General features: G+C 49.1%; 1 protein-coding gene across 12 annotated transcripts in view; it reads right to left on the bottom strand.

Moving 5' to 3' along the window:
- Positions 1 to 12,157, bottom strand: part of NFAT5 (nuclear factor of activated T cells 5) — a 221,864-nt gene that overhangs the window by 72,544 nt on the left and 137,163 nt on the right. For all 12 annotated transcript variants that reach the window (XM_063945452.1, XM_063945450.1, XM_063945453.1 and 9 more), the window contains one exon: positions 11,983 to 12,117. In XM_063945452.1, coding sequence (XP_063801522.1) covers positions 11,983 to 12,117 — 135 coding nt within the window. The remainder of the gene's footprint in view (positions 1 to 11,982; positions 12,118 to 12,157) is intronic.

Raw genomic sequence — 12,157 nt, 5'->3', positions numbered from 1 at the left:
GTACCACGAACCTGAGGTACCCTTGGTGAGAAGGGCAATTTGGGACATGGAGGTAAGCAACCTTGATGTCCAGGGACACCCTATTGGTTCGCTATTACTGCTCTGAGTGACTCCATCTTGATTTGAACCTTTGTATGTAAGTGTTCAAAGATTATCCATTTAGAATAGGTCTCACCGAGCCTTCCGGCTTCAGTACCACAATATAGTGTGGAATAATACCCCTTTCCTTGTTGTAGGAGGGGTACTTTGATTATCACCTGCTGGGAATACAGCTTGTGAATTGTTTCCAATACTGCCTCCCTGTCGGAGGAAGACGTTGGTAAAACAGACATCAGGAGCCTGCGAGGGGGAGACGTCTCGAACTTCCAATCTGTACCCCTGGGATACTACTTGTAGGATCCAGGGGTCCACTTGCAAGTGAGCCCACTACGCGCTGAAACTCTTGAGACGACCCCCCACCGCACCTGAGTCCGCTTGTACGGCCCCAGCGTCATGCTGAGGACTTAGTAGAAGCGGTGGAGGGCTCTGTTCCTGGGAATGGGCTGCCTGCTGCAGTCTTCTTCCCTTCCCTCTATCCCTGGGCAGATATGACTGGCCTTTTGCCCGCTTGCCCTTATGGGGACGAAAGGACTGAGGCTGAAAAGACGGTGTCTTTTTCTGCTGAGATGTGACTTGGGGTAAAAAAGGTGGATTTTCCAGCTGTTGCCGTGGCCACCAGGTCCGATGGACCGACCCCAAATAACTCCTCCCCTTTATACGGCAATACTTCCATGTGCCGTTTGGAATCTGCATCACCTGACCACTGTCGTGTCCATAAACATCTTCTGGCAGATATGGACATCGCACTTACTCTTGATGCCAGAGTGCAAATATCCCTCTGTGCATCTCGCATATATAGAAATGCATCCTTTAAATGCTCTATAGTCAATAAAATACTGTCCCTGTCAAGGGTATCAATATTTTCAGTCAGGGAATCCGACCCAACCACCCCAGCGCTGCACATCCAGGTTGAGGCGATCGCTGGTCACAGTATAACACCAGTATGTGTGTATATACCTTTTTAGGATATTTTCCAGCCTCTCAGCTGGCTCCTTGAGGGCGGCCCTATCTGGAGACGGTACCGCCACTTGTTTTGATAAGCGTGTGAGCGCCTTATCCACCCTAAAGGGTGTTTCTGGCGGGAAAAGGTATACCGCCAATAATTTTCTATCGGGGGAAACCCACTCATCATCACACACTTCATTTAATTTATCTGATTCAGGAAAAACTACAGGTAGTTTTTTCACACCCCACATAATACCCTTCTTTGTGGTACTTGTAGTATCAGACAAATGTAACACCTCCTTCATTGCCCTTAACATGTAACGTGTGGCCCTAAAGGAAAATACGTTTGTTTCTTCACCGTCGACACTGGAGTCAGTGTCCGTGTCTGTGTCGACCGACTGAGGTAAATGAGCGTTTTACAGCCCCTGACGGTGTTTGAGACGCCTGGACAGGTACTAATTTGTTTGCCGGCCGTCTCATGTCGTCAACCGACCTTGCAGCGTGTTGACATTATCACGTAATTCCTTAAATAAGCCATCCATTCCGGTGTCGACTCCCTAGAGAGTGACATCACCATTTCAGGCAATTGCTCCGCCTCCTCACCAACATCGTCCTCATACATGTCGACACACACGTACCGACACACAGCACACACACAGGGAATGCTCTGATAGAGGACAGGACCCCACTAGCCCTTTGGGGAGACAGAGGGAGAGTTTGCCAGCACACACCAAAAACGCTATAATTATACAGGGACAACCTTTATATAAGTGTTTTTCCCTTATAGCATTTTAATATATATATACATATCGCCAAATAAGTGCCCCCCCTCTCTGTTTTAACCCTGTTTCTGTAGTGCAGTGCAGGGGAGAGCCTGGGAGCCTTCCCACCAGCATTTCTGTGAGGGAAAATGGCGCTGTGTGCTGAGGAGAATAGGCCCCGCCCCCTTTTCGGCGGGCTTCTTCTCCCGTTTTTCTGAGACCTGGCAGGGGTTAAATACATCCATATAGCCCCCAGGGGCTATATGTGATGTATTTTTAGCCAGAATAAGGTACTATCATTGCTGCCCAGGGCGCCCCCCCCCCCAGCGCCCTGCACCCTCAGTGACCGCTGCTATGAAGTGTGCTGACAACAATGGCGCACAGCTGCAGTGCTGTGCGCTACCTTATGAAGAATGAAGAGTCTTCTGCCGCTGGTTTCTGGACCTCTTCACTTTTCGGCATCTGCAAGGGGGTCGGCGGCGCGGCTCCGGGACGAACCCCAGGGTGAGACCTGTGTTCCGACTCCCTCTGGAGCTAATGGTGTCCAGTAGCCTAAGAAGCCAATCCATCCTGCACGCAGGTGAGTTCACTTCTCTCCCCTAAGTCCCTCGTAGCAGTGAGCCTGTTGCCAGCAGGACTCACTGAAAATAAAAAACCTAACAAAGCTTTTACTCTAAGCAGCTCTTTAGGAGAGCCACCTAGATTGCACCCTTCTCGGCCGGGCACAAAATCTTAACTGAGGCTTGGAGGAGGGTCATAGGGGGAGGAGCCAGTGCACACCACCTGATCCTAAAGCTTTTACTTTTGTGCCCTGTCTCCTGCGGAGCCGCTAATCCCCATGGTCCTGACGGAGTCCCCAGCATCCACTTAGGACGTTAGAGAAAAGTAAAACCGCCTGCCTAATATATAGTGCAGGTTCCCCCTCGTGTCGTGGACTTCACAAGACCTCCCAGGGTGTCCTGTGGTATGTGGCACCAAGACGTTAGCAGCAGATCCTTTAAGTCCTTTAATTTGCGAGGTAGCGCTTTCATGGTACGGACTGGTTTCTCCAGCACATGCCACAGATTGCTCGATCAGGGGAGATCTTGAGAATTTGGAGGCCAAGTCAAAACCTTGTTCTTTGCCATGTTCCTCAAACCATTCCTGAACAATATTTGCAGTGTCTAAAGGCACATTATCCTACTGAAAGAGGCTACTGCCATCAGGGGATACCGTTGTCATGAAGGGGTGTACTTGATCTGCAACAATTTTTAGGTAGGTGGTACGTGTCAAAGTAACATTCACATGAATGACAGGACCCAAGGTTTCCCAGTAGAACATTGCCCAGAGCATCACATTGCCTGTGTTGGCTTGCATTCTTCTCATAGTGGATGCTGATGCCATCTGTTTTGCAGGTAAATGACAGACACACATGCCATCCACATGGGGATGTAGTTATGTGACCGCAGGTCGCCAGCAAACCCGCAAGGGGCTTGTTGCACCCGTGTCTCGTGCCTCCTCCCCTCCCCCTGCCGGTATTCTGCTGCCGGGATACCAGCGTCAGTAAGCTGACCGCCGGTCACGCTTACCACACTCATCCACATGATGTAAAAGATAACGTGATTCATCAGACCAGGCCACCTTCTTCCATTGCTCAGTTCTGATGTGCCCACTGTAGGCGCTTTTGGGGGTGGACAGGGGTCAGCATAGGCACTCTGACCAGTCTGCGGATATTCTGACACTTTTCTATAATACTCTAATACTTCACTGCAATCTTTCATTAGAGCAGTGGTTCTCAAACTGTGTGCCTAGGCACTGTGGGGTGCCTCGGGGCACTTATAGGGGTGCCCTGGGTTGGTGGTCCAGGACCAATTCAAATTATGTATGTTCAATGTAATAAGCAAAATTGGAGCATGTGGCTTCTGTTCATAAAATATGTGGACAAACAGAAGTGAATATCTAAAAACAAATCACAATTATACAAATCTCTAGTATAATTGTTAAAATAAGATTTTACTCACCGGTAAATCTATTTCTCGTAGTCCGTAGTGGATGCTGGGACTCCGCAAGGACCATGGGGAATAGCGGCTCCGCAGGAGACTGGGCACAACTAAAAGAAAGCTTTAGGTCTACCTGGTGTGCACTGGCTCCTCCCTCTATGACCCTCCTCCAGACCTCAGTTAGGATACTGTGCCCGGAAGAGCTGACACAATAAGGAAGGATTTTGAATCCCGGGTAAGACTCATACCAGCCACACCAATCACACCGTATTACTCGTGATACTATACCCAGTTAACAGTATGAACAATAACTGAGCCTCTCAACAGATGGCTCAACACTAACCCTTTAGTTAAACAATAACTATATACAAGTATTGCAGACAATCCGCACTTGGGACGGGCGCCCAGCATCCACTACGGACTACGAGAAATAGATTTACCGGTGAGTAAAATCTTATTTTTGTCTGACGTCCTAAGTGGATGCTGGGACTCCGTAAGGACCATGGGGATTATACCAAAGCTCCCAAACGGGCGGGAGAGTGCGGATGACTCTGCAGCACCGAATGGGAAAACTCTAGGTCCTCCTCAGCCAGGGTGTCAAACTTGTAGAACTTAGCAAATGTGTTTGACCCCGACCAAGTAGCTGCTCGGCAAAGTTGTAGAGCCGAGACCCCTCGGGCAGCCGCCCAAGAAGAGCCCACCTTCCTCGTGGAATGGGCTTTCACTGATTTAGGATGCGGCAGTCCAGTCGCAGAATGTGCAAGCTGAATCGTACTACAGATCCAGCGAGCAATAGTCTGCTTTGAAGCAGGAGCACCCAGCTTGTTGGGTGCATACAGGATAAATAACGAGTCAGTTTTCCTGACTCCAGCTGTCCTGGAAACATAAATTTTCAGGGCCCTGACTACGTCCAACAACTTGGAAGCCTCCAAGTCTTTAGTAGCCGCAGGCACCACGATAGGTTGGTTCAAATGAAAAGCCAATACCACCTTAGGGAGAAACTGGGGACGAGTCCTCAATTCTGCCCTATCCATATAGAAAATCAGATAAAGGCTTTTACAGGACAAAGCCGCCAATTCTGACACACGCCTGGCCGAAGCCAAGGCCAACAGCATGACCACTTTCCACGTGAGATATTTTAATTCCACGGTTTTAAGTGGCTCAAACCAATGTGACTTTAGGAAATCCAACACCACATTGAGAGCCCAAGGTGCCACTGGAGGCACAAAAGGGGGCTGAATATGCAGCACACCCTTAACAAAAGTCTGAACTTCAGGTAGTGAAGCCAGTTCTCTCTGGAAGAAAATCGATAGAGCCGAAATCTGGACCTTAATGGAACCCAATTTTAGGCCCATAGTCACTCCTGACTGTAGGAAGTGCAGAAATCGACCCAGCTGAAACTCCTCCGTTGGGGCCCTTCTGGCCTCACACCACGCAACATATTTTCGCCAAATGCGGTGATAATGGTTTGCGGTCACCTCCTTCCTAGCTTTAATCAGCGTAGGGATGACTTCCTCCGGAATGCCCTTTTCCTTCAGGATCCGGCGTTCAACCGCCATGCCGTCAAACGCAGCCGCGGTAAGTCTTGGAACAGACAGGGCCCCTGCTGCAGCAGGTCCTGTCTGAGCGGCAGAGGCCATGGGTCCTCTGAGATCATTTCTTGAAGTTCCGGGTACCAAGCTCTTCTTGGCCAATCCGGAACAATGAGTATAGTTCTTACATCTCTTCTCCTTATTATCCTCAGTACCTTGCGTATGAGAGGAAGAGGAGGGAACACATAAACCGACCGGTACACCCACGGTGTCACTAGAGCGTCCACAGCTATCGCCTGAGGGTCTCTTGACCTGGCGCAATATCTTTCTAGCTTTTTGTTTAGGCGGGACGCCATCATGTCCACCTGTGGCCTTTCCCAACGGTTTACAATCAGTTGGAAGACTTCTAGATGAAGTCCCCACTCTCCCGGGTGGAGGTCGTGTCTGCTGAGGAAGTCTGCTTCCCAGTTGTCCACTCCCGGAATGAACACTGCTGACAGTGCTATCACGTGATTTTCCGCCCATCGGAGAATCCTTGTGGCTTCTGCCATCGCCGTCCTGCTTCTTGTGCCGCCCTGTCGGTTTACATGGGCGACTGCCGTGATGTTGTCTGACTGGATCAGTACCGGCTGGTTTTGAAGCAAGGGTTTTGCCTGACTTAGGGCATTGTAAATGGCCCTCAGTTCCAGAATATTAATGTGTAGGGAAGTCTCCTGACTTGACCATAGTCCTTGGAAGTTTCTTCCCTGTGTGACTGCCCCCCAGCCTCGAAGGCTGGCATCCGTGGTCACCAGGACCCAGTCCTGTATGCCGAATCTGCGGCCCTCTTGAAGATGAGCACTTTGCAGCCACCACAGCAGAGACACCCTGGTCCTTGGAGACAGGGTTATCAGCCGATGCATCTGAAGATGCGAACCGGACCACTTGTCCAACAGGTCCCACTGAAAAGTTCTCGCATGGAACCTGCCGAATGGAATTGCTTCGTAGGAAGCTACCATTTTTCCCAGGACTCGCGTGCAGTGATGCACAGACACCTGTTTTGGTTTTAGGAGGCCTCTGACTAGAGATGACAGCTCCTTGGCCTTCTCCTCCGGGAGAAACACTTTTTTCTGTTCTGTGTCCAGAACCATCCCCAGGAACAGTAGACGTGTCGTAGGGACCAGCTGTGACTTTGGAATATTTAGAATCCAACCGTGCTGTTGTAGCACCTCCCGAGATAGTGCTACCCCAACCAACAACTGCTCCCTGGACCTCGCCTTTATCAGGAGATCGTCCAAGTACGGGATAATTAAAACTCCCTTTTTTCGAAGGAGTATCATCATTTCGGCCATTACCTTGGTAAATACCCTCGGTGCCGTGGACAGACCAAACGGCAACGTCTGGAATTGGTAATAACAATCCTGTACCACAAATCTGAGGTACTCCTGGTGATGATGGTAAATGGGGACATGCAGGTAAGCATCCTTGATGTCCAGTGATACCATGTAATCCCCCTCGTCCAGGCTTGAAATAACCGCCCTGAGCGATTCCATCTTGAACTTGAATTTTTTTATATATGTGTTCAAGGATTTAAAATTTAAAATGGGTCTCACCGAACCGTCCGGTTTCGGAACCACAAACATTGTGGAATAGTAACCCCGTCCTTGTTGAAGAAGGGGCACCTTGACTATCACCTGCTGGGAATACAGCTTGTGAATTGCCTCAAGCACTGCCTGCCTGCCTGGGGGAGATGTTGGCAAGGCAGATTTGAGGAAACGGCAGGGGGGGGGGGGGGGGGGGGGGGACGTCTCGAATTCCAGCTTGTACCCCTGAGATACTACTTGAAGGATCCAGGGATCCACCCGTGAGCGAGCCCACTGATTGCTTAAGTTTTTGAGACGGGCCCCCACCGTACCTGGCTCCGCCTGTGGAGCCCCAGCGTCATGCGGTGGACTTGGAGGAAGCGGGGGAGGACTTTTGCTCCTGGGAACTGGCTGTATGCTGCAGCTTTTTCCCACTACCTCTGCCTCTGGGCAGAAAGGACGCGCCTTTAACCCGCTTGCCTTTCCGGGGCCGAAAGGACTGTACCTGATAATACGGTGCTTTCTTTGGCTGTGAGGGAACATGGGGTAAAAATGCTGACTTCCCAGCTGTTGCTGTGGAAACGAGGTCCGAGAGACCATCCCCGAACTCCTCCTCACCCTTATAAGGCAAAACTTCCATGTGCCTTTTAGAATCTGCATCACCCATCCACTGCTGAGTCCATAATCCTCTCCTGGCAGAAATGGACATTGCACTTATTTTAGATGCCAGCCGGCAAATATCCCTCTGTGCATCTCTCATGTATAAGACTGCGTCTTTAATATGTTCTATGGTTAGCAATATAGTGTCCCTGTCTAGGGTATCAATATTTTCCGACAGGGAATCTGACCACGCAGCTGCAGCACTGCACATCCATGCTGAAGCAATAGCTGGTCTATATAATATATAATAATAATACCTGTGTGAGTATATACAGACTTCAGGATAGCCTCCTGCTTTCTATCAGCAGGTTCCTTTAGGGCGGCCGTATCCGGAGACGGTAGTGCCACCTTCTTTGACAGGCGTGTGAGCGCTTTATCCACCCTAGGGGATGTTTACCAACGTGACCTATCCTCTAGCGGGAAAGGGTACGTCATTAGTAACCTTTTAGAAATTACCAGTTTCTTATCGGGGGAAGCCCACGCTTCTTCACACACTTCATTTAATTCCTCAGATGGGGGAAAAACCACTGGTAGTTTTTTCTCCCCAAACATAATACCCTTTTTTGTGGTACCTGGGGTAACATCAGAAATGTGCAACACATTTTTCATCGCCTCAATCATGTAACGTGTGGCCCTATTGGAAGTTACATTAGTCTCATCGTCGTCGACACTGGATTCAGTATCCGTGTCGACATCTGTGTCTGCCATCTGAGGTAGCGGGCGTTTTAGAGGGGTGGTCTTCTGTTTGCCGGCGGTCGGGCTCCCGGCGCTCAGTATACCGGCGCCGGGAGCCCGACAGCCGGCATACCGACAATTATTTTCCCTCGTGTGGGTCCACGTCCCCCATAGAGGGAGAATAAAATAGTGTAGCGCGCGTAGCGCGCCACCGTGCCCGTAGCGTGGCGAGCGCAGCGAGCCCGCAAGGGGCTCATTTGCGCTCGCCAAGCTGTCGGTAAGCCGGCGGTCGGGCTCCCGGCGCCGGGATGCTGGTCGCCGGGAGCCCGACCGCCGGCCAGCCGTAGTGAACCCTTTTAGAGCCCCTGGTGGCTTTTGAGACAGTTGGGCAGGCACGAGCTGAGAAGCCGGCTGTCCCACATCTGCTATGTCGTCAAACCTTTTATGTAAGGAGTCGACACTGTCGCGTAATTCCTTCCACATAACCATCCACTCAGGTGTCGACCCCGCAGGGGGTGACATCACATTTATCGGCATCTGCTCCGCCTCCACATAAGCCTCCTCATCAAACATGTCGACACAGCCGTACCGACACACCGCACACACACAGGGAATGCTCTGACTGAGGACAGGACCCCACAAAGTCCTTTGGGGAGACAGAGAGAGAGTATGCCAGCACACACCAGAGCGCTATATATACACAGGGATTAACACTATAACCGAGTGATTTTCCCTTATAGCTGCTTATATGTATACTACTGCGCCTAAATGTAGTGCCCCCCCTCTCTTTTTTACCCTTTGTAGTCTTGAAACTGCAGGGGAGAGCCTGGGAGCGATCCTTCCAGCGGAGATGTGAGGGAAAAATGGCGCTAGTGTGCTGAGGGAGATAGCTCTGCCCCTTTTCCGGCGGACTTCTCCCACTTTTTTACAGATATCTGGCAGGGGTATTTTTCACATACATAGCCTCTAGGACTATATTATGTGATTTTTATGCTAGCAAGGTGTTTAATATTGCTGCTCAGGGCGCCCCCCCCCAGCGCCCTGCACCCATCAGTGACCGGAGTGTGAGGTGTGCATGAGGAGCAATGGCGCACAGCTGCAGTGCTGTGCGCTACCTTGTTGAAGACCGAAGTCTTCTGCCGCCGATTTCCAGGACCATCTTCTTGTTTCTGGCTCTGTAAGGGGGACGGCGGAGCGGCTCCGGGACCGGACGATCGAGGTCAGGCCCTGTGTTCGATCCCTCTGGAGCTAATGGTTTCCAGTAGCCTAAGAAGCCCAAGCTAGCTGCAAGCAGGTAGATTCGCTTCTTCTCCCCTTAGTCCCTCGTAGCAGTGAGTCTGTTGCCAGCAGATCTCACTGAAAATAAAAAACCTAAAATTATACTTTCTTTTCTAGGAGCTCAGGAGAGCCCCTAGTGTGCATCCAGCTCAGCCGGGCACAAGATTCTAACTGAGGTCTGGAGGAGGGTCATAGAGGGAGGAGCCAGTGCACACCAGGTAGACCTAAAGCTTTCTTTTAGTTGTGCCCAGTCTCCTGCGGAGCCGCTATTCCCCATGGTCCTTACGGAGTCCCAGCATCCATTTAGGACGTCAGAGAAATCAGGCGCTCTAAAGATATATATACATACATATATATACACACACACACACACACACACACACACACACACGTAGATATACTTTCAATCAAGTCACCTCAGTCTTAGAATGCAGCTCTCAAATAAGTATTCTGCGGTATATTGAATATAGTTTATTCCAAAGAAAACAAATATGTAGTACAAGGGAGTGCGCATATATATATAGATATATATATATATATATATATATATATATATATACGCTCCGCTGTACTATGTATTTTTTTCTTTTGAATAAACAGAAGTGAATACCTCACCACAAAACTGAACCTAAGGATTACACACAGTATAAACACAACTTACTTAATTTAATACTTCTTACTATTTTCCTCAGAAAATATACTTTTGGCTTCGGGGTGCCATGAAAAAAATTCTGATACTATTGGGCACCGTGATTAAAAAAAAGTTTGGTAAACTCTGCATTAGAGTGATGCCCTAAGGAGGTTTTTGGCTAGATTGGTTTGGGGGTGTCCTGCGTGCCAGATGTGAACCTCAGAGTGTTAGGGACTTGCCCGACAAGAGATGACCTGGATGTTGGTGGGCAAGCCCGTATCTTTGGACAAATATATGCTAACAACCTCTTATATGATATTTAATTGTAATATATATTTCAGTTTTGAGTAGTAATGATTGCATAGTGCATCTGCATCTATTTTTTCTTTGCATCGTACTATAAATCTCAGCAAGACAGCACCTCTCATTACAAGCAATTAGGGTGTGCAGTGCCACTCTCCTGTACGCACCTTTCTATCACAGCCTGCATCAACTGTTTTTTTCAGCAAATTTTGCTACGGTAGCTCTTCTGCAGGATCGGACCAGACTGGCTAGCATTCGATCCCCGCACATATCAATGACCCTTGGGTGTTTATGACCCTGTTGCCAGTTCACCAGTTGTGCTTCCGTTGGACTACTTGTGGTAGGTACTAACCACCACATCCTGTGAGCACCCAAAAAAAAAAATGCCGGTTCGAGATTCTCTAACCCAGTCATCTAGCCATCACAATTTGGCCCTCGTTACACTTTTCCATTTTTCCTGCTTCCAACACATCAACTTCAATATCGGAGTGTTCATTTAGGCTGGGTACACACTTGCCAATATGCACCCGATATATTGTCCAGTCGGACGATATAACGTTCACATTGTCCAGTGTGTATTCACTATATCGTTAACGATGCGTGCTCCCACGGGTCATTGATGATTTACAATATCTTCTGTTTTTTCCTTGAAATCTAAATATACTGTAGAAGACTGGATGTGTGGCAAAAGGGACAGACTAGATGGCCCAAGTTATCTGCAGTCTATGTTTCTATGTGACTGTGTGCCGTCACTGACTATACAGTAAACAATACAGGCCCTCATTCCGAGTTGATCGCCCCCTAGCTGCTTTTAGCAGCAATGCAAACGCTAGGCCGCCGCCCTCAGGGAGTGCGTCTTAGCTTAGCAGAAGTGAGAACGAAAGGTTAGCAGTTCTGCAACTAAAAAATTTCATGCAGTTTCAGAGTGGCTCGATACTTACTCCTAGCTTGCGATGACTGCAGTCTGTTTAGTTCCTGGTTTGACGTCACAAACACGCCCTGCGTTCAGCCAGCCACTCCCTCGTTTCTCCAGCCACTCCTGCGTTTTTACCTGGCACGCCTGCGTTTTTAGCACACTCCCTGAAAATGCTGAGTTGCCGCCCAGAAACACCCACTTCCTGTCAATCAAACAACGAACACCCGAACGACTGAAAAGCGTCGCTCGAGCTTGTGTAAAACTACAAAGTTTTGTGTGAAAGTACTTAGCGCATGCGCGCTGCGTACCATGCGCATGCGCATAAATGCCGTTTTCTCACCTGATCGCTAAGCTGCGAAAAACGGCAACGAGCGATCAACTCGGAATGAGGGCCAACGTTCAGTGTGAATAAACGATATAGTTTGCAGGGGGAAATTTTGAACAATGTCACATCTGCAAGTGTGTACCCAGCCTTACTGCATAATATATACCACCCTATGACAGGTACCATCGTAACGAAATAATCACTGTTATTCACTTCACCTTTCAGTGGTTTTACTGCTATGGCTGATGGGAGTATATATTCTATCAGATAAAAAGATACTGTATTAGCGGACTGACTAGGAGAGCAATATACGTACCAGAAAGGTTCTCCTGGAACATGACCTTCGCTCCTTTCAGGAAGTTCTTGCCTACTAAGAACACCTCTTCCTCTCCTTTTACAGAGCAAGTGTGCAGACTCTTCTTCAGTATCTCTGGCACCCCAGCCGGCTGAGCTACAGTGGGGAGAATGGGGGTTCATGAGTAGAGCAGTCG

Source organism: Pseudophryne corroboree, chromosome 11, assembly GCF_028390025.1.
Source record: "Pseudophryne corroboree isolate aPseCor3 chromosome 11, aPseCor3.hap2, whole genome shotgun sequence".
In the NCBI taxonomy this organism is placed as follows: domain Eukaryota; kingdom Metazoa; phylum Chordata; class Amphibia; order Anura; family Myobatrachidae; genus Pseudophryne; species Pseudophryne corroboree.
The sequence above is the reverse complement of the archived record's forward strand: the minus strand, read 5'-3'. Positions and strand labels throughout refer to the sequence as shown.